Source organism: Littorina saxatilis, linkage group LG5, assembly GCF_037325665.1.
Source record: "Littorina saxatilis isolate snail1 linkage group LG5, US_GU_Lsax_2.0, whole genome shotgun sequence".
Taxonomy (NCBI): Eukaryota; Metazoa; Mollusca; class Gastropoda; order Littorinimorpha; family Littorinidae; genus Littorina; species Littorina saxatilis.
The window spans coordinates 12,220,297-12,243,673 of NC_090249.1; the positions used below are offsets into that span (position 1 = coordinate 12,220,297).

Genomic DNA, 23,377 nt, shown 5'->3' on the forward strand with positions numbered 1-23,377 from the left:
GGAAGCCAGCGTCCCGTAAAACTTGACAGGCCAGAGAGAGCTGCGGAGGACGCTGCAGGTAGCTGGGAGGCAGTGGAGACCGCTGAGACCGCCTCCAAAGCCTCCGTGACTTGACCCCGCAGTTGGTCCGGACCTTGACCCTGAAGACCAGGGGGAGGGGGGTAGTCAGTCAAAACCGGACCACCCGCCTGCCCCCCGGAACCAACTAGTAGACCAGAGGGGGTCTCACTCCGTAAAGGCGGGTGAGAGAGGGAAGGTTGAACCTCGGAGCCCCCACTCAAAGGGGAAGGGGGCTCCGGGGTCGAGCGGCCAGAAATCGGCGCACTCAACAACCTTTGTTGGAGGAGATCCAACTTTCTTTGTTTGGAACGACGTTTACGCAGAGCGTTAGGAGTAGGGGACGGGCTGGGGGCCCAACGTCCCGTGCTATCCCGGCTCTGATCAGAACCAGACATAATTATAATGTGAATGAACTAGGAAAGAAGATAAAGCTAGCAAGCAGACGATAGCTGAATCAAAAATAGAAAAAAAATGTTCACTTCCCTGAACAAGAAGACACCGGTCGCGTGTGAAGATCACAAGAAAACCAACGGTATTCACACCAGAAGCGTAGGGAAAAACACCGTGCACAGACACAAGGAGGCTTAATCTTCTTTATGTATTTTCTTCCAAGAAGAATAAGCCATAGAATCACTAACGAAAAACACAACCGGTAGAGATCCAGGAAACTAGACCGTAAGCACTGCCGATGTGTACACGTCGGCGAAAAGAGGTGAAGTGATAAGTGGCGCGCCCGCGTTGCCTGTGCCGCATTCCAGCTGACAGCGCTTGGCGCCAAGCACTGCTGGCGCCACCTGCAAAGGGCGGTCACTCTGGGGTATAACTCTAGTTTCACTTTCGTTTTCTTTCGGTAGTTAAGGGGCTATATGCAAAATAACATTGTGCTTGGTAAATCTAAATTAATCTGCTTTACACATTTTTCCTACCAAAATACATGTGACCTTGACCCAAGGTCAAGGTCATCCAAGGTCATGCAACACAAAGCTGTTAATTCAAGACATAGGAAGTACAATGGTGCTTATTGGCTCTTTCTACCATGAGATATGGTCACTTTTAGTGGTTCACTACCTTATTTTGGTCACATTTCATAAGGGTCAAAGTGACCTTGACCTTGATCATATGTGACCAAATGTGTCTCATGATGAAAGCATAACATGTGCCCCACATAATTTTTAAGTTTGAAACAGTTATCTTCCATAGTTCAGGGTCAAGGTCACATCAAAATATGTATACAATCCAACTTTGAAGAGCTCCTGTGACCTTGACCTTGAAGCAAGGTAAACCAAACTGGTATCAAAAGATGGGGCTTACTTTGCCCTATATATCATATATAGGTGAGGTATTCAATCTCAAAAACTTCAGAGAAAATGGGAAAAATGTGAAAAATAGCTGTTTTTTAGCCAACATTTATGGCCCCTGCGACCTTGACCTTGAAGCAAGGTCAAGATGCTATGTATGTTTTTTGGGGCCTTGTCATCATACACCATCTTGCCAAATTTGGTACTGATAGACTGAATAGTGTCCAAGAAATATCCAACGTTAAAGTTTTCCGGCCGGCCGGCCGGACGGACGACTCGGGTGAGTACATAGACTCACTTTTGCTTCGCATGTGAGTCAAAAAGGTTAAGTCAAGTGACCATCCGAAGCCACCGGAACTGTATGGGCAGAAAAGACCACACCCGACGGGTGAAGCAATGATTGCCCTGGCTGAGGCACAGAGTGCACGAAAGCCGTACGCTGTGGCTCCCTCTTTGACAAACGTCCGGAATAACCCAGAAGAGGGACAGCGTACCCGTCCAAGAACGGAAATACAACTGCCGAAGCCGCACAAAGCGGAAACGAGAGCTGCATAGACTGAGGCCGTAAGCCATAAAGCCCGGAGGCCAGTCTTAGGTCAACCCCAGCACAGACGTCGGAGCGTACATGTGGTGGAGGACCTATGCTTCCGGTGAGAGGCACAGAGTGCACGAAAGCCGGACGCTGTTGTTCCCTCTCTGGCATCCGTCCGGAATACCAGGAAGAAGGACAGAGTATCCGACCGAAGCCGGAAAAACAACCGCCGATGCCGCACAATGCGGAAACGAGGGCTGTGTAGACTGAGGCCAGAAGCCATGAAGCCCGGAGGCCAGTCTTAGGTCAACCCCAGCACAGACGTCGGAGCGCACATGTGGTGGAGGACCAATGCTTCCGGTGAGATGCACAGAGTGCACGAAAGCCGGACGCTGCTATTCCCTCTGTGGCATCCGTCCAGAATTACCAGGAAGAGGGACAACGTATCCGGCCGAAGCCGGAAACACAACCGCCGAAGCCGCACAACGCGGAAACGAAGGCTGTGTAGACTGAGGCCGGAAGCCATGAAGCCCGGAGGCCAGTCTTAGGTCAATCCCAGCACAGACGGCAGCGCGTACATGTGGTGGAGGACCTATGCTTCCGGTGTGACCCGGAAACACAGCAGCCGAAAAAGACTGCCGCTTCTGTTCTGCTCCAACCGATGCCACGGCCGGGAACGGAGGAGTATGAACAGGGAATGCTCCCGGTGTGACCCGGAAACACAGCAGCCGAAAACGACTGCCGCTTCTGTTCTGCTCCAACCGATGCCACGGCCGGGAACGGAGGAGTATGAACAGGGGAATGCAAGTAGTGACCTTGCCCCAAAGAACTGTCTCCCAAAAAGGGAGTGTCCGGTAGCATGACGAGTGCTGGTGGACCAGTTCGACTTACCGGTAAAGCCCCCCGCGGAAGCAGAAACCGACAAGACCGGAAAACAACTTCCTGGACCGGAATCCAAAGGTGCGGTCACGGACATTCCCCACGGACGGCGGAAGAGCGAAGCTGCTGGCCGGCGTGGAGATCTGCAACCCCTCCTTAACCATGCTCCAAATCTCTGGAACTAAGGAATACATCATTGAAGACATCAGAGCGCACTGCTCCGATACCAACCAAAAAAGGGGAGGCAAAAACAAAGTGTCCGGCTGCGCCAAGCAAAAGAGCTAGGCGCAGAAACAGGCAACATAAACAAAGTAATGCGAGCATCTTCCGAAACACCAACAAAAAAAAAGTGAATTGGAAGAAAAGGAAGCGACTTAGACTAAAACTTGTTCTAAACGTCGGCTTCTCCCCGCCTCTTAACCGAGTCAGTCATACTGACTGAAAGACAAAAAGGCGTCCAACGCAAAACATTTACTGAACACGCAAGTCCAAAAGGACAAAGAACTCAGTACAAAACAACAGTTATCGTCAGAAACGACGACATAACCAAGCTCGCCAACCACAAAAGCCGGCAAGCAAAGGCTTAACACCACTTAAAAGTAAGTCAGACAAACTGACCAACAACAAAAATGGCGACAACACAAAAAACACTGAAACAAACACGTCCGAAAGGACAGAAATTCAGCAAAGAAAAAACAGTTCTCGTCAACAAACGACGAAAATAAACCAAGCTCGCCAACCACAAAAGCTGGCAAGCAACGGCTTAAAAACATTTTGATCTACGTCAGCCAAGTTGGCAACAACAAAAATGGCGACAAGACAAAAAACAGCTACTGAAAACACAGGTCCAAAATTGGACAGAATTCAGCAACCACAAGCAAAAAATTCCAGTCAAACGAAAGACAAAGGAACGAGCTCACCAACTACAGGAGCCAGCAAGCGGGAAGACAGGTAAAGTGGCCGGCAGGTGTCAACAAACACCCGAGGAAGCCACAGGAGCGCAAAAATCAGACGTCCTACTCTCAAGGACTGAAAAAGCCGTATGAATATGACCACGTGTTGGTATAGGAAGTGACGTAGTATCCACTAGATGGGAAGTAACTCCCGGGGTACCGGCCCGTTACCATGGCTACGTTTGCCTATTTGGTGATGGGGTTGCTTCCCTTTAATTTGTTAGACGGGTAAGCGTTTTCAGTACCTAGCATCTCAGACTGTGTCAAATGCTATATGTGATTGGGAGTAAGAATATGTAATTTAATGTCACAGTTAGTATGCTATTAAGTGTCTCAATTACACTGATGAAACAGAACAAAACAAAAATCCGGTTTGATAAAGTTATGGGTTAAAGTCTAGCAAAATGTTTCTTAGAAATAACTACATTTTGATCCGGTGTAAGCTGCAAGACAAAAGGCGCCAACATCATGCTACTATGGAGTACAGCTCCAAATCCACCCTTTAAATCTACTCTAGTCCAAGCAACCAAAACAGGTTTAGGTTAACACTGATGAGAACACAGAGAACGCATTCAACTACTCAAGATGAAAAAGTGCGGCTCACCACTCCCAGGTTTGGGCGTCTCACAGGCGACACACTTTGCCGCGTCAGGTTTGTTCTGCAGCATGCAGGCGTCACAGTCCCAGGTGCCGGCCGGTGCTGTAAACTTGGCAAACAGACTGTCACCGCTTGTAGACCCTGACCCTGATGCTGTGAATGGCGCTGAAAAAGACAAAGACAGACATGTGAACACAGACCGTCACCCATACCGGACTTGATCGGTGGCAACATTTGATCAAATATACCCCTGCAGGTGAATGCCCCAACTTTCTCCTTTCTGTTATTAAGTTTATTCTAATTCACAAGCCAGAGTGGGACTTAAGTCAATGTATAAAATGAGGACATCTTTAATTAAGGGGTAAGGGTGTACAGTGACATGCCCATCACCAATTGTGTAGGTCCTTGTCATAAAGTTCGCCGCCTTGAACAGTACATTCTCTTTACACCACCCATATTGAAGTCAAATGCTTTCACAGGCACGGCTTCTGCTGATTACATGACCTAGTGCAAATCACTGTGTTCTCTGATTATACACAGTCCTTTGGAAATGGATATGTCAACATGAACAGTATGCTGCATCCATAGAGGGGACATTTTCGGATCTACCGAATACACCACATTTGTTCCAATGCGTCATATCTGACACACTAAAACCATCACATTTATGAAAACTGTCTGATTGTACCAGGGTGTTGGAAGTGTATGACTGTACCAGGGTGTTGGAAGTTATTAGCCACAAGTCAGGCCACAACCTCAAGATCCTGGTCGATGCTATAGCACTATAAAAATGATCCATGAAGGCACATGAACTGCCACAAAGACTGTTGCTAGTGCAAGCAGAGAAATGTTTACAGGCAAACTTGGGCTACTTCAATTGAAATTTCAGATCTTCTGAATACACCACATTTGTTCCAATGTGTCATTTCTGACACACTAAAACCGTCACGTATGACAACTTTGTGATTGTACCAGAGTGTTGGAAGTTTTTAGCCACATGTCAGGCCACAACCTCAAGATCCTGGTCGATGCTATAGCCAGGGCCTAGCATTGGAAAAAGTGAGTTCAGCTTACAAAGGCGGGGGTCTGGGGGCCGCAGGAGGCCCCCAGTGGGGCCCCTGGTGGGGGTTCGGGGGGCGAAAACCCCCGAATTTGAAGATTTTTTACCTAAAATGACCCCCCCCAAAGAAGATTGAGCAACTAAATTATGCCTTCACCAACAAGCAAAACACAGACAGAAAACAAGAAAACTGACAATCTTGTGTTATTTGGCCTAAAAGTGCTTACCTTCTTCAAACAAACACAATGTCCCTCAATGTCAGCAATGTCACTCTTTGTCTTAAAGTTGTTGAAAACTATACACAGTCTCAGGCATAAATCATGTCCCTCCTTTGCTTAAGTTAAAAATGTTGAAAACTATACACAGAGAACAAACTGAAGTTGTTAAAAAGTATGCTTTGCCAGAAATAGCAACCTTTCGGAGCCATAGTCCGTATCGGCACATTACTTCTTCTGACTTGCCTTCGGAACGAAATCTAGCCATTCCCACTTCCAGGAATACCTGGATTCTTTGTCACTGAATGGCTGACCACGTTCAACAATGTCGCTTCGAGACATTATTTCACGTGTAGAGCCACAAAACACCGGCACAAAGCATGCTCGCGCGATGCCAGAGGAAGTGCGTGCTCAAGCAAACTGTCAAACCGATTGAGAATTGAACCGAACGGCGCACAAAACAAAAGCTGGGACTGTTTGGGTTTACCGTTTGGGAATACAGCAGTCCCTGCAATGTACGGCCCCCGGCGTGAGCGGACACCTGACATGTACGGACACATTTGCTTGGCACGGAGTGTTTTCCTTCTATATTTGCCCCCCCTTAAACGGACACCTGCAAAACGTGGACGCGGACACTCATTTTCGGTCCCAACAGCAGGTCATACCTCCAATGTACGGACAGACCATCGCAGTCAAATTTTCACCACAACAAAATCGATAACAGAGCAGTCCGGTTCTTGGTACAAAGATCACAGCCGGAATGGCGTGATGACAGTCACTGATAACTTGAGTGCACGTGTACCCATCACTGAGGAGGCGGGGTAGTTTTGGTCAGGAGTGGAGTACATGCGAAGATGCCAACATGAAACTGCACTGAGCTTTTTATTCTTGTCTGTTGGACGTAAACAACAGAAACCACAGTCGATGAAGGTCCTGAGCGAAAGTGAGTGAAAAACCGGCCACAGTTCTCAGCATCGTGTGTCTATGTGTAGGCCTAACCTCTTTCATTGACAAGATACTCTTGTTTCCCCTCAGCCTTGACCAATGAGTCGGTTGCCTAATCTATGAACCCTTCAGTTGTCTTGCTTTGTCAAAAGTTACGACACTGTCAACTGGTTTTGCTCTGAGTGAACAGTGCAGCTGGCCTCTCTGGCCACAGCCCCCAACAGTACATGACTGGAGGGAGGGAGAGAGAGAGGAAGGGGGTGGGTGGGGGGGGGGGGGGTGGAGGGTTAGCTGGCTAAACTCTGTGGGGTGTCCGGTGTCACTGCATGTCAGCAGGAAGAGCATTGGAGAGAAATAGAGAGGTGTACTCTTCCACACAATTTCCAAGCATCAGTTGTCACGGCTTGGGGTAGGCATTAGTGAGGGAGAATGGGAGCTGTGTTATGTACAGTGTATTTCCGACTGAAGAGTGAAAAGTCACTGCCATGCCACATGATCGGCATGCAGTCAATAAAGCCAGACAAGAAAAAAATAAATTACATGATTATGACATGCAGCTCTATCTGCTGCTATTTATTCAAACTGGTTTTCAAGCTTATTCTTGCAAAGCATCTGCACACGCTCCTCTGTGCTGTGTTTGTGTGGCTGCTTTCGTATGTCAGTGCATGGTGAGTGTGTTCACTGTCTTGAGGATTTATTTTATCTCTTCTTTTCAACACTTTTCATACAAATCCTTTTTACAGAACGTTTAAAGAAGTATTAGGAGTTTATTGTTATTGTTTAGTAGCCACAAGAAGTGATTATCATAGACTCAATCCTGTTGTTTGTGTGTCTCTGTGTGAGTGTATGGGGGAGGGGGTGGTGTGGTCACCCCTCCCGTGACCGGACACCTGCAATGTACGGACAGTTTTGCTATGGCCCAAGGGTGTCCGTTCATGAGAGGGACTGCTGTAACAGGTTTTTGCATTTCGGCGTACACCAAATCGAGTTCCGCGTACTGGAGATGTTATGTCGGCGTAAAGTACGCCGAACGGCTTACAATGCTAGGCCCTGTATAGCACTATAAAAATGATCCATGAAGGCACATAAACTGGCACAAAGACTGTTGCTAGTGCAAGCAGAGAAATGTTTACAGGTAACTTGTGCTACTTCAATTGAAGAGAAATATTGGATCCACGGAATACACCACATTTGTTCCAATGTGTCATTTCTGACAAACTAAATCCATCACATGTATGAAAAATGTCTGATTGTACCAGGGTGTTGGAAGTTATTAGCCACATGTCAGGCCACAACCTCAAGATCCTGGTCGATGCTATAGCACTATAAAAATGATCCATGTAGGCACATAAACTGCCACAAAGACTGTTGCTAGTGCAAGCATAACACCAAGCAATGTTGACAGGCAAACTTTTGTAACTTGTATAACTCTGATCAAACAAACTAAAAGTGCTTTGTAAAAATTGTTTCTAGTCCTCGTATTCCCTTCACTTGCACCTATTAATATTTCTGTAATATTCTATGCTATCAGCATCAAACCAAACATTTTCTGTCCTAAGCTGTGCATCATCCACTAAAAATCAAACAAAGCCTTGTTGATCAAACTTCAAAATTCTACAAGCATTTCAAAACTCTCTGAAACAAAAACTCCTCATGGCTGATTTTCCCAAACTTGCCCAAAACTGAACAAGGCCTGGGACCCGGTTGAGTGAAGGAGGGAACTCCCTGTCAAACTTCAAGTTTCTATCAGAGATCAGTTTTGTACAAAACCAAATTCAGTAATGAAGGAGAAAAAAAATATGGTTATCACAACAAAACAGGGCCTCTTACCACTTTGTTTGGTCCCAGGTTTAGGAGTCTCACAGGCGACACACTTTGCCGCGTCAGGTTTGTTCTGCAGCATGCAGGCGTCACAGTCCCAGGTGCCGGCCGGTGCTGTAAACTTGGCAAACAGACTGTCACCGCCTGTAGACCCTGACCCCGATAATGTGGAGGCGGCTGTTGTGGTGGCTGAAAATGAAATGGCTCAGTGATTTTTGCTTGATTGAGAAGTGTCTGGTGAAAAGAGAATTCCAACAAACAGCTGCCTACATTCTTTTAAACCCTATTTTCATGTGTGTTTAGCAGTGTCTTCTACCCCTACCTTGCATACACTTCCTGAGACTTTTCACTTTGACTGAGAACTTCGTCTGATCCCCTTTCAGCAACTGAGAACGCTAAAAACTACATACAGAACTCCCAAGTACATGAGACAAAGCATATTTCTTTCTTCATAACCCATTCTCTCCCACATACTTTTAATGTCTAACCAACACACTTTTCATGTCTAACTCCTTACAGCGTAAAGATCACAACACCAGACTCTTTAACTCACATTTTCCACCCAAGATATCCATCACGCTCCCTTGCTTGAGCTGCGAGGCAGGTTGAAAGCCAGACCCAGACGGAGAATATTTCGCAGGACTTTTGTTCCCACCTCCAAGAATATCCATGACACTGCCAAACTTGAGCTCAGGAGTCGCCATGACGGGGCGGTCTGACGAAGATGAAGGTGACATGATGCCACCATAACTGCTGGTCACAGGGCTAGCCTGGGCGTTTCCTGTGAAAAGAAAAAGTCTTTGAACATATAGAACATACTGGAGTAGTGGTCGAGTATCTCAGCAAGTTGTCATTAGCTGAGTCTTGCTCCCACTAATGCTACTGATTATAGGACTGGATTATACATGTTCCGTTCAGTTTCAATAATTCAAAGAATACTTACAAACTATCTCTTCTATCTTTAAGTAACAAACTTCTAATCACAACACAACACACAAGCAGAATCAAACCCACACCAGCTCTGCCTAACCTATGATAATGAGAATGCAAGAACAAAGGTCTTCAAAACATGACAGGATATTACCTCCCCGCCTACACTGCCAACACAACAGCACATGACAGGATATTACCTCCCCTCCTACACTGCCAACACAACAGCTAACAACTTTTAGAGATGGAAACTACACCAGTAAGGATTATTTCCTTGCACCAATACCCTTCTGGAATCAAAACATTCTTCCAGAAAACACAGACAATGGTTTTATACTATTATCTGAGAGAAAAATTAGGGAAAAACGATTCAAATTCAAAAGGTACACTGAAGTAACAGCTATGATCTTTCCTGGAATGAAGTATGAAAAGGTGTTATATTATTATTATTTAACTAAACGAAAGATTCTCTGCAAAATCCTGGGGTTGTATGCACCAGAAAGTGCCCAACAAGCTGGGAACCAAGTGTTAGGTCGGATTGTTGAAATTGAGATTTGTTCAAGATTCCAACAAATCAGTGATTGAGTACTACCGTTGGACCATATTCTTTTGCACACAACCCCTGGAGGAAACATGGTGAGGGTAGATATGCCTGATGTGATTGAAAAAACACTGACATAGCTTCATTATCAGTACAGCATCTCACCTGTGAAGCTGGACTTGGGTTTGGGTGCAGTGGATCCCCAGGCGGCAGGAGTGAAGCCACTCTGTGAGCTCATTGGTGACGACCCAATAGTGGACGTCATGGCCGACTTGTAGCTACTGGCCTGTATGCTATCCGACACCTTCAGCGGGCTGCTGAACTGGAAATCCTGTCATACCCAAGACAATTTTATTCATGAATTAATTCAAATTTGACATATCTGGATGTGTGTTTAATTGCTCAAATATGTGTGAAGGTATGTGGGTGTGCAGTAGTATATCAAGCACAAAGGGACATCACCAGCCCAGACACACTTCTTCCCAGCTAAACCTGACAAGATATCTTAGCAATAATTGGGAAAACGTGAACAAATCTTCTGAGAACAGACAATAAAATTGTCGATGAGGATTTACTTCTCATAGTTAAGAATAAAGAGCAGCTTTATGGAGCCATTACGCCGACTACTTAGCAGCAAAAGAATTCCTGAGTATGTGTTCCTCAACAACAAAAATTCCCAAATCCAAAGCACCATCCTACCCTAATCCACAATAGTTCATCTCTGAAGACAGTTTCACACACACACACACACACAATGGATGGTAGTCTTTCATTACTGAAGATCTTTTCACACAAACTGGATGGTAGTCTTTCATTACTGAAAATGATTACACACACAGTCCAACCAGCAGACCAAAACTTACCTCTGTAGAAGCAGGAGAGAAACCAGACCTTCCAGGCGCAGACTTCTGGATGGGGGAGGAGAAGGTGAAATGCGCATTAACTGAAGGGGGGCTCTGAATGGACATGGATGTGCTGGTTTTTGTGGCGACCGAGTGGCCGGATGACCTAAAAGGGGTGGAGGCGTAGGTAGCAGAGAAGGTAGAGGAAGAGTAGGAGGAGGAGTAGGAGGAGGAGTAGGAGGGAGGGGGAGCGGTGGGGAGCCCCAGACTGAAGCCTGCAGCGCTGATGGGCAATGTGAAGTCGGTGCGAAGGTTGGGGATCTCAACCACCTGCAAAATACAAACAGAACTGGTCATTCAAACTTGACATGCAGCACTTTCAACAGATATAGCTGCATCAAAAAACAGCTCTTTGCACAAACCATTTATTTGAAATAGGGTGTTGGGTGAAGAGATGCTAGCCTACTTATTCGTCACATCTTTGTATATATGTGCTGAAAGCTCTCTACCTTTTGAACAGCTTTCAACAATTCATCCAGTACAAAATAATGTGATGTTTCTACCAGGAATGAACAACAGCACAAACAAATATTTTTTATCCCACCTCCATATAACATGATTCAAACTCAAAATACTGCAGCTGATAGACTTTCTGACTCATTCTGTTAACAAATGATGACTCAGGAGCAGAAAACTAAACATACTGTTTCTTTGTCTCTTTTTCTAAAAACACTTTTCCACAAACCTCATCCTCCTCTCGTGCAGCTTTGGGACGCGTGTCATAACTCTTGGGATGTTTCATCTTGCCGCTAGACCTGGAGCTTGACGGCCCCTCGCTAACAGCTGAGCTGCTCGTCGTCGTGGTCCTTGCCTGAGCTGGCTTCTCTTCTACTCTCACAACCTGTGAAGGGAACGCTTGTTGTTATTTGATAACAGGAAGACTAGAAATGGAACAAAGGACAGCAGGTGAGAGGAACTAGACCAAGATAACAAAAAATGAACCCACCAGAAAACAGCAACAAAATAAGTTATGTTTATTTGTTCTTGTTGTTGTCTTCTGGCGAGTACATTTTTATCATCATGTAACAGGAATATCGTTTAATTAACAAGAGAGACAGGCAGTGTTACTGTCTTTATAAAAACAAGGAAAATTGCCATGCCGTTGGAATCACCCACCAAACTAAGTGCACATATTTACCATCAAGCAACGTTGACCAGCCTGTAATTAAAAAAATAACCTGTCAAACAATGCACCATGTCTTTTGTGGACTATGCACGCCAAGAAACAAGACTCACTCGAACATCTTCATCGCCTTCATCCATGTGGGCGACATCCTGCCTCCTGTCGTCCTGCTTGCTACACGTAGCGCTCGCGGCAGGCGGGTTGGGGCGACGAGCAGGAAGGGAGATAATCTGTCGGTTCTTGGCAATGCTGGCAGCCACAGGGGTGTTGAGCTGGTGTGTGGGGGGACCTCGCACAGGCAGCTGTACGCAAGACACATTGCGAAACTGATAAGTGATTAGCTCTCCACTACTTCAGTTTCTTCTTCTTCTGCGTTCGTGGGCTGAAACTCCCACGTACACTCGTGTTTTTGCACGAGTGGAATTTTACGTGTATGACCGTTTTTACCCCGCCATTAAGGCAGCCATACGCCGCTTTCGGAGTGCTGGGTATTTTCGTGTTTCTCTAACCCACCGAACACTGACATGGGTTACAGGATCTTTTCCGTGCGCACTTGGTCTTGTACTTGCGTGTACACACGAAGGGGGATAAGCCACTAGCAGGTCTGCACATAAGTTGACCTGGGAGATCGGAAAAATCTCCACACTTAACCCACCAGGCGGCCGCGGCCTGGATTCGAACCCTCGACTTTCCGATTAAGAGGCCGACGTCTTACCACCACGCCACAGCGCCCGTCTCTACTTCAGTTTGAAATCAGACATTAACAAGAAAATCTGATCCACCTTCAAAACGTTAAACCCTGTCATTTAATATTGACAAACACATCATACGCACTCAACATCATACGCTTCAAGACTAATCAGATAACAAGAAGAGCAAATGCTCGATCGAGTCACTTTCGCAGTTCTGAATATTATATGAGGCATCAGATGGACAGGAAGAAATTGCTATTCACAACACAATACAGATGTAAATAATTTGATGTAAAGAATAATCCTATAAAGTTTGAATCAAATCCGATGAATAGTTTCAGAGATATGATATTTCAATTTTTTTCCTTCAAGACATACCTGTGACCTTGAAAAAGGTCAAAGGTCACCAAAGCAGACGTCAAAGTGTAGAGGTCACTGGGAGTCACGTTCACATAAAATTTGAGCCCGGTCACTTTTATAGTTTCCGAGAAAAGCCCAACGTTAAGTTGTGTGTTGCCGAACAGAAAAGGCTAGTTATCTCCCTTGTTTTTCTGATAACGTTCGTAAAAGGCTACAGATGTAAATACTTTGATGTAAAGAATAATCCTACAAAGTTTCAATCACATCCGATGAACTTTGTCAAAGATATAAAATGTCTAATTTTTCCTTTGACGCTGACCTGTGACCTTGAAAAAGGTCAAAGGTCAACGAAACCATCGTTAAAGTGTAGAGGTCATTGGAGGTCACGACTAAACAAAATATGAGCCCGATCGCTTTGATAGTTTCCGAGAAAAGTCCAACGTTAAGGTGGTGTCTACGGACGGCCGGACGGACGGCCGGCCGTCCGGCCGGCCGTCCGGCCGGACGGCCGGCCGGACAGACTAACACTGACCGATTACATAGAGTCACTTTTTCTCAAGTGACTCAAAAAATAGCCAATTATTTGTGGGCATATCACTTCATGGAACAGTCAAAGACACTAGACAAACTCCTACCTCCAGTGAGCGAGAGGGCAAACTGGTTTGCAATGGTCTGGAGGCTTTCCTGTAACTGGAAGGCTGGCAAAAGAGAAGAAAAAACCCAGTTATCTTCTGAACTACTCATCCACATCAAAAATATTTCATATACGTAAAGTCAGTGTCAAATTTCAAGTACCAAAGGAAATTATTTTTTTACCTGAATTTTGATAAACTTTTGAAAAGATTTTTTTTCTCAAAAGTTATTCTTATTCTCAGCTACTAGAGTTTGTGAAATGTGAGGTGCTATGTGTAAAGCTCCCTGTAAATTATGTGAACATGACAGTGATGACCACTTACCGTGAAAGACAACAAGGACTCTGATTCAGTGTCGTTCGCTCGAGATCTCTTTGCATCCTGAAATTGCAAGAATTAACAGTTCAGAAACAACACACTTAATTTCAAACATATCACAAGAAAATATGTGCAAGCTCACTCCAGTTGTAAACTTTAGCGTAAGCTTAGCCCACTTAATTACTCACAAATACCTAACATTTTTAAAAATTCAAAAAAAATCACTTGCTGACATACCTGAAGATGCCACAATCAGTTGTAATGTATGAATACCTCTAACAAATATGTTATGTATAAATATAATGAACGCTAATGAACCTAGTCAATTAAAACAGGGCAACAGCAAATGTGCAAGTACTATCCCAACTGTATGCAAGACGAATTCAAAGTACTCACCGACAGCCTTTCTAGCGTCTTCAAGATTTGCGTGGCAGAAGAACTGAGAACAGCATTGCCCGAGTTGTTCAATGGTTTAGCCTTCACTGACTTCCGTAACGGGAGTGAATTCTGTAAAGAGAGGTGATGCAAAGAGATCTCATTAAAATACATAAAAAGAAAACTGACAGTAAAATTTACGTAGCAAACGCAATCTCCAGAAGAACACCAGGACAACCACATAAGTGACAATTTCTTTCTTTATTTGGTGTTTAACGTCGTTTTCAGCCGTTCAAATAAGTGACAATAACAACCGACATAATCTAATGATGCACAGGAAAGAGAGAGGAGAATGCTCAAAATCAGAAGCTACCCGAGAAGCCCAAGTGACCCTAATTTTTCCAATTACATGTCAACCTCCTGGAAGGTTTACAAATGCAAAAGGGACGATCAATCCCTAGATGCAGAAGTGCAAATGAGACAAAAAAATCAAACACATCATACCTGATATGGCAGTGAGCTGTTGAAACTTTGCCTGCTGTAAGCAGAAGCACCACCGTATGTGGTTCTCCCTGAGTAGAAGGAGGACTCGTGCGATGACTCATTCTGCAAGAAATAAAAATAATGGCAGTGAAATGGTTTGAAGTTCAAAAGTGAGTCAGTTCAAAGCAACAAATCTGTCAATAAGTTTGAGGTACAAGACACAAAAGTACAAAATCAAGGATAAACAGAGTATTACATGGCTTACTGTGTGAGACCAGGGTAAGTGCATGTGTTTACTCACGCTTGCGTACAGGCAATAATCATGTTAATGCTAGACACTGAACGTTGTCAGAAACGGAATGTGAACGTACCAGACTAGGAGAACTGAAGACAGAGATTTTAAAAGCTGGTTTGTCTTTCACTGCAGGCTGTAAAAGGCTCCCTTTTCTCTCGGGACTCCACAACCTTTGCTGTGTTGCTGAAAGCGAGGTCCCTCTTCTCAACACCTCAGGACTCCACAACCGTTGTCGCTTTGCTGTAAGCAAAAGCAAAGAAGGATTTTCAAATATATGCACCTCTTGTACTAATCACTGAAATAAGACTTTTTTTTTTTTTAAATAACTCAGGATTTTCAGTAGTCTTGTAGAGGAAAAGCCCCTTCACCTGGGGCAAGCGTTTCAAAACAAGGCAAAGCATGTTCCACGCTTCTGATCAGCTTTATCCTGCAATCAGGACGAGGTAAAGGGGCTCTTACTCTACCAAATCGCTGAAAATCCTGACAGTTATTTCCGAAAACGTCTATTGTGAATCTCAAACTGTCTAAGAAACTGAACACAAAACCAGAACACTTTTCAAACTCAGCGACTGCCATTTCATGCTTTCTTTCTTTCCTGACGTTCATTACATTCAGTCAATCCACAAGCGCAAACTGACGATCACTGCACCAGCATGCCAGAAACCAAAAATTATGATAATCTTGTATAAAGCCAATTTTACACACTTACAATCACTTCAATCAGAATGTAAAAAGTCCACATGCCTGAAAGGGGCGAGTATTTTACTCGCCATGGCGAGTAGAAACATGTAACTGGCGAGTAGAAATCTTCATCTACTCGCCAAATGCTAGTAAAGCTGCTGAAAGAAATTGTTGGTTTGGCTAGTAAAGTTTGCTCTCTGGCTAGTACATTTTCAGAATCACTAGCCAAAGGCGAGTACACCATTTGTTGGGCTTTCAGGGCTGGTCCACAAGAAAAACAATGACATTCAGTTGCATCAACTCACTTGGATTATCCTCAGAGTTCAAAGAAGGAGAGGCAGAAGGGGGAAAACTGGGCCCAGCAGACGCTCTGCCCTGCCCATCATCTCGCTGTGAAGAGGACGACACGCCTGACTGAGGTACGACCAGCCTCCTGTGACCAGTGGGAGTGGAGGAGGAGGCAGAGGGGGTGATGGGGGCTGGTCCGCCCAGACCTCTTGGTGACGGCGCGATTTCTGGCATGCTGCCAGCCTGTCTGGCACCAGCTGCAAGGTAAGACCTCATAATTGTAGTTCTATGTCAGGGGTGTGCAAATCCACTAACCCGTGACCCGGGGGGAGTTAAAAATTGGCCGGGTTAGCTGAGGTCTTTGAGTAGCATTCCCGTGGGTTAGCTAAAAATTTCACAAACAAAACTCAAGATAGAGCTTCAAATGCCAACTCCTTACTAAAATGAATGGCCAAAATACATTTCCCCTTGTTTTTCATAATGAAAACAAAGCCCAAACCGAAGCCCAAACAGTAAGTACTGTTTCTAAGGCGCTTTTTCTGAAGTATTGATCGTGTTCGAAAATGTCATCTGCTTCAACGATGTGAGTTACATCCCTTAGTTTAGTTTTACATTTTAACCAATGAGAAAGCGCTCCCTAATTTGTTTCGGGCCACTGAAAAACAACCATAGTGTTCAATCCAATGTTTCTGTGTGTGAAACTTCAAAGACAAAATAAGAAAAGTTGGAGTGGGTTACCTATTTTTTTCCCGGGTGAGCTGGAAATGAGATTCTACTAACCCGTGGGTGAGTTGTTACACCCCCCGGTATAGGGGTGTGTATAGGTTTCGGTCGATGTGTTTGTTTGTTTGTTTGTGTGTTTGTGTTCGCATATAGATCTCAAGAATGAACGGACCGATCGTCACCAAACTTGGTGAACAGGTTCTATACATTCCTGAGACGGTCCTTACAAAAATTGGGACCAGTCAAACACACGGTTAGGGAGTTATTGGTGGATTAAAATTATACAAGGACTTATAGAGGGACATCTTAATGGTCAACGGGAAATAACCATTCTCACTCAGTCACTGCCACCAACTGAGAAGGTTATTTCCCTTTGACGGGGGTGTTTTTCCTACCTCGGAGGAATTTCTTGTTTATTTTTAAATTTGCACACCCCTGTATGTACCTACATCAAATCTAGAAAACTCTCATATTTACTCTTTTTTGTTTGCAAACAAAAGCCAAAGAAGACTTATCCAAATATTAGGTTATGACCTTTCAAGAATAACAAATCAAGCAAACAATTTGCAACACTACCAGGTAACTTGTAAATAACCATTATCTTTCTCCAATTACAGCCATATATCAAAGCACATGTTTGATGTATACAACAGCTGGAGACACCAATCACATAGCAAGGGCGGATCGGGGGGGGGGGGGGGGGGGGGGGGGGGGGGGGGGTTACACGGGTTACGTAACCCCCCCCCACCACCCCCCAAAAAAGAGGTAATTTATTGGCTCAGGATGCACCAGATAGCTCTATTTTGCTTCTTTGGATAAAAAAAATTTCCGGGGGGGCATGCTCCCGGACCCCCCTAGAGGCTTAGGCGCCTTTGGCGCCGTCAACTTGTATCTTCGCAGTCATTTTGTAACCCCCCCCCCCCCTCCAAAGTGAATTGATCCGCCCTTGCACTGCACTTCGATTTAACACACACTTACCCATGTGTTTCTGTCCAAAGTAGTTCGGGGTAAACTGCGACTTGTCAAAAGTGTTGGCGTTGTTGCCCCAGGTAGAAGACCTCGTGCCCTGACCTTGACCCTGCCATCCAGACGCCCCCTGTTGCCAAGCGACAGAGGCATTGCCAGGGGCGTGGGAGGAATCAGGGTGGGGCAGCTGAGGGTAAAGACGTTCTGATGGCCTCAGGCCCTGACTGTTGTGACCTAACAGCTGGGATGGTGACTGGGGTGGACTCTGAAAACATAGTTATTGAAAACATGTGAATTAAAGGTACATTTCTTCTCACGTAAGCATTCATGTCTACCACCATAGATCTGTTCAGGCTTTTACATGGAATAGGTGTATCCTTCAACCTAGACACATGTATATCAAAAATCAACAGTAATAGGCAAAATAAATTTGTCACACGCATTCTGCCTTTTTTTGTCATGACATAAATCCAAACCCAGTACTCAAAAAGAGTCCTGGACCCATGTGTACACTGATGGGTCTGCCGAAAAATGCAGTTTGGAATGGAGGGGCAGGAATCTACATCCAGTAACCAGAGAAGACAGGATCCGCTTCACTATCGGCCCGTACTTCACACACAGAGCTGAGACAGAAGCCCTGAAAACAGCAGCAGCCCACATCAAGGTCAGCCCGCACACCTCCCACAACGTTGTCTTCCTGACCAACGCCCTGTCCGTCCAGCAGGCTTAAGTAGCCACTGTGCAGTGGATTCCTTACCACTGCAACGTACTTGGCAACAAGACTGTAGACTCCTTGGCAAAGGAAGGCATAACTAAAGAGCAGGAGGATAGGTCTACCAGCTACCCTGAAGTCTAGACCATAATCAAGGCCAAGCAACAAAACAAGGAGACAACACCCACACTAAAACAGGACAGATGCCTACTCCCTACTGACCCGACGGGAGCAGGACTCAATTTTCAGGCTCAGGACAGAACACAACCGCCTAAAACAGCACAGATACTCTAAACTCTGTAACGGCCATACGGAGCAGTGCCCCCACAAAACTGGCAGCCAGACAACAGCACATCCACTGCAGTCCTGCCCGCTCTACGAGGCGATCATAATGAGAAGCTTGACAGATCCAACCTTGATGGTCCAATAACTCTACAGCAGTAGATCTGGATCTGAGGCGCACTGCCACCTTTATCGAGGAGACGGGCATTACCATTTAACGAATGAAAAGAAGATAATCCAAGGCCCCAAACTTTGTTTCTTGGCAACAAAAGTGCACGACACCTACCTTTTTGGAGATGTACAGGGATTGGCTTGGGTGTCGGTCATCGGTCTTTTGCCATGTAAAATTCGGAAAAGACCAACACACATGGGTCTCAATGCGTCAACTGACCGATAGACATGCAACAGAGTCAGTCAGTACGTCTTATTTTTGTCTGCTGTCTTGTTGTTTTTTGATCAGCAGGGCCTAGCATTGGAAAAAGTGACTTCAGCTTACAAAGGCGGGGGTCTGGCCCCTGGTGGGGAAAAAAAGAAGAAATATAAATATAAATAGTGGTGAAATAGAAAAAAAACTCTGAAAATAAAAAAATTTTAAGATTTTTTTTTTTAGATTTTTCCCCCCCCCCCCCCCCCCCCCCCCCCCCCCCCCCCAAAGAAGATTGAGCAACTGAATTATGCCTTCACCAACAAGCAAAACACAGACAGAAAACAAGAAAACTGGGAATACCTGGATTCTTTGTCACTGAATGGCTGACCACGTTCAACAATGTCGCTTCGAGACATTATTTCAAGTCTAGAGCCACAAAACACCGGCACAAAGCATGCTCGCGCGATGCCAGAGGAAGTGCGTGCTCAAGCAAACTGTCAAACCGATTGAGAATTGAACCAAACAGCGCACAAAACGAAAGCTGGGACTGTTTGGGTTTACCGTTTGGGAATAACAGGTTTTTGCATTTCGGCGTACACCAAATCGAATTCCGCGTACTGGAGATGTTATTTTGGCGTAAAGTAAACCGAACGGCTTACAATGCTAGGCCCTGGATCAGGTGTCTGAATGTTTGAATGTTTTGCCTGTGTTAGTATGCTTGCAGCTTGTACTGATGTAGTGTTTCGTTGTTCACTTGATTGCTTCTTCTTCTTCTTCTTCAGCGTTCGACGATGGTTGTGTCTAGATTCTTTGGCCCGTGATGTTGACGAAGTGGGCTGTCATTTCCAGGTCCTGAGTGCTGCCCCATAGACTTGTGTGCTGAATGCTACTGCACATGCTTTTTCGCTTTGCTTTGTATGTATGTTTTTTTCATTGTAATTTGTAAAGCGCTTAGAGAACGTAAAGTGCTCTATAAATCTCCCATATTATTATTATTGTTTCTTTTTTTCCCCCTTCCTTACTTAATTGAAATAAATATGGTTATTGTGTCCTCAGACCTTTTATTCCTCTTCATGTAAGACCATTGGATAATAAACAAGAAAATGAAGAAATGAATTGAATTTTCATCTCATTTGTACATTGTAAACAACTTTCAGAAGTTTCCCCTCACTGCCGTAAGGCCCCAAAAAAAAATAGGTGTGGTTACGGTAACATAGCCAAAAAAAATAGGGTAGGTAGGTAGGCAATCACTTTTTTTTTTTTTTTAAACTTTTTTTTCTAATGAGTACAAGTTAAACCTACTTGACAGGGAAATAAGTGTGCGACTCGGGCGCTTTCGCTTTCATTGCGTTTTTTTGCACTCGTTTTTTTTTTTTTTGTTTTTTTTTTTGACAAATGTAATAAAAAGTTATAGGATCGGCCCCTAAAAATAGGGTAGGTCGGGTTACCGTAACCACACCTATTTTTTTTTAGGCCTAATGCACATTTGCGGCAGTCCCATGGTGAAAGGACAGGTTTTTTTCTTGACTGATTGGTTTGCAAAATGACTGATTGATTCATGGCTGAGTCAGTCAATGGACCTCTAGTGGACAAAACCCAAGCCAATCCCTGGACGTAGAACACTGCAAACACATGGTTTCTTACGGGCTGATTACTGGCAAATTATGCAGTATACTAAAAAGTTATTTCAATACAACAGAGAAGAAAATCAAAATCCAACTTGCAAAATCTATAACCAGCATCCATCGTAACTTAAGTGCAATTTTAGTCGAACATGTACGATAACAATCGATTATCAAGGCATGACTTACCAAGAACTGTTCTTCCCCGTCATCGCCTGAAGACGTTCCAGGTCTGCCTGAGGTTGAGGGATCGCCATTATCGTCATTAGGCAGCCATGAAGGTCTCAGGACATCCTTGATTGAGTCGGTGATCCGACGAAACAAAGACTGAAAATGAACCCAAATAATGCATTACTTACAAAATTTATTTTTAACTTTAAACTTCTGTGAAACTAAAGATTTATTATCCCAGAGCATGCTAAAACCCCACTACCCTTTCGACAAGAGTGTGATCATATCAGACGAGTAGTTGAATGGATAGAAGTCCCAGCACCTAGAGAAATAACTACAAGTACAAGTGACAATGCTGACATTGCACTTTGCAGTCCATACAATAAGATGTTACCAATTATGACGTTTTGGTTGATAACGACCACCTCAAACTAAGGATCTCAAAATCAATCTATGATGTACACCTGTCTATAATTTTATAACTGTATTGTATATATGGACTACAGTTGACTGGTCACTCATGTGGTTGTTTTGAGACAAGTTCTACTGTATCTCAGTAAATCAAAAGATAATGTGTACACTGCATCTGCAGTTTTAGTTTTAGCTGACACCGGTCTGGTGCGATTGCATGATATTATATCTTTACTCAGCAGAAATTCCAGAATGCCTAAAAAGTAAAATGGTCTGTACAGACCTAGGAACCCCTTTTTTGCACTTGGACTTGTATTCTCAAACAAACTTTGTGTATTTTCAGAAAAATTAGCGTACTCCACACAGCATTTGAACATGGATGATTCAAACATGCTTCGCACGCATCCGTTAAGTTTACCACTAAGTTTACCAATACATTTAATCTAAAAACAAATGCTTCTTTTAATGTTTACTGAAAAAAAACATGTCAAAATACTGGATCGGCTATGGGGTTCGCTTGTGTAGACAAGTTATCTAGGAACTTTTCTCGCATTTTTTCACACTGACTGTACTGATCGTATTCTACTTCTAGACAATCAAGCATACAAATTACGGCGAAATCGTGTGGGTTCTCATGTCTGTCTGTAATTATAAATCCATGTTTTACTCTAGTTCACAACTGAAACTTTAAACTTGGTCCTGAAAACACCACTGCTCCTTTAATCTTATGTTAGTACTAAGTGAGAAGCTAACAATAGTCGATCAAAACACCGGTCTTTCAAGGAGTCCTTTTAAATGTCCAGAGGTACATGAACATCGTACAAATTACGATCACACACGTTGTGTCCACTTCCTCTAGGACGATCGTTCTCTGGTCAAGACAAAATAATAAACAATACAAATACAATGCTCAACTAATTCTAAAGAGTTCACAACAAAGAGAAGCTGGCAGCAGAGGAAAAGATTGTTTGCTGAAGGAGAAGTCACCGGATGAGACAGAGTGATGACAACCACTGTACAGCCAATGACATAAGAGCGCAATTCTTTGTGACAGTTTGCTACCGCACGTTTTGGCACCATAGCAGTCTGAACAACACATTAAACCAAGACACGGATGAGCTACATACGCCTTGTTTCAAAAATATAAAATTGGCGTAAAATCAATGATCAGAATTTTACGCGGTCATTTCATGTCGCACAGTCTCGCACTCACGTGTACAACACTTTTCGCCTTACCTTTCTCCGCTCATACGGCTTTGAGGTAGAGTTCCCGCGCTTACTTTTTATTTTACCTCCACCTTCGGATGCCATTGTACAACCTTGCTCATAAAACAAAGGTTGTTACTAAGAGGCACTAGCTATATTTTCCTTTGAACCATCAATTTTCATTTCACTCTTCCCGATGATTTCTGAGATAAAGATGGCGGCAAGAGTACTTAGGTTCGATTGGTAGAGATGTGGGTCACATGGTATGTTTCCTATGTCAAAGGTCATTTCCGCAAAGGTAACTCACTCCTTGGAACTACACAAACATCGTCTCCAAAACCATCTCATGTTCGCCACATCTCCACTCACTAGCAATGACAAATGACAGATGGTTTAGTTGAAATTATGCTCTATGTATTAATCAACTTCTTCTAGACCATACCAGTAGCAAAATATCACGAGAGCAGCAACACTGGGTGAACATTTAGAAATTATCGTCTCAAAAAACTACCACCAAAAGTGAAAGTAAGCTAGAGTAAAATGGTTACGGGAACCTGGTTCAGTATAAAGTTGCGGACCGTTCAACATTCAGCCCTTTTAGATCAAATATCAAAGACCGGCGACGTAAATATGGCCGACATTTTTTTTAATGTTTCAAGTTGCCAGCTTGTACCGACAACATGTGACCGGCTCAGTTTTAAAAGGCACCGTTCTCAGTTCCAGTGTAAACGGCGATGGCTCGGACTGATTCGACTCTGTCAGTCACTATCTCAGATCCGACCAGTCTTTTACATGTGATAGGACCGTCCTTCCACTTGCTTTTTGTGCAGACTAGGTTTGTGTGTGTGTGTGTGTGTACGGTGTGTGTGTGTATGTGTGTGTGCCCGGCCACGGCCGTGTGGGTGTGTGTGTGTGTGTGAGTGGTGGGTGCCGGTG

The 23,377-nt window shown here is 44.3% G+C and overlaps 1 protein-coding gene across 1 annotated transcript in view; it reads right to left on the reverse strand.

Moving 5' to 3' along the window:
* The window catches only part of LOC138966315 (nuclear pore complex protein Nup153-like), a 41,759-nt gene extending 19,102 nt beyond the window's left edge, over positions 1-22,657 (reverse strand). Inside the window, exons 1-16 of the mRNA XM_070338500.1 lie at positions 22,472-22,657; positions 20,843-20,980; positions 17,683-17,935; positions 15,999-16,238; positions 15,089-15,252; positions 14,739-14,840; positions 14,256-14,366; positions 13,866-13,922; positions 13,545-13,607; positions 11,971-12,159; positions 11,420-11,575; positions 10,696-11,004; positions 9,998-10,163; positions 8,915-9,142; positions 8,371-8,550; positions 4,327-4,485 (exon numbers count right to left, since the gene is read on the reverse strand). Of these exons, the coding sequence (XP_070194601.1) occupies positions 4,327-4,485; positions 8,371-8,550; positions 8,915-9,142; positions 9,998-10,163; positions 10,696-11,004; positions 11,420-11,575; positions 11,971-12,159; positions 13,545-13,607; positions 13,866-13,922; positions 14,256-14,366; positions 14,739-14,840; positions 15,089-15,252; positions 15,999-16,238; positions 17,683-17,935; positions 20,843-20,980; positions 22,472-22,546 (2,590 nt within the window). The 5' untranslated portion in view covers positions 22,547-22,657. The remainder of the gene's footprint in view (positions 1-4,326; positions 4,486-8,370; positions 8,551-8,914; positions 9,143-9,997; positions 10,164-10,695; positions 11,005-11,419; positions 11,576-11,970; positions 12,160-13,544; positions 13,608-13,865; positions 13,923-14,255; positions 14,367-14,738; positions 14,841-15,088; positions 15,253-15,998; positions 16,239-17,682; positions 17,936-20,842; positions 20,981-22,471) is intronic.
* Positions 22,658-23,377: the final 720 nt, after the last annotated feature.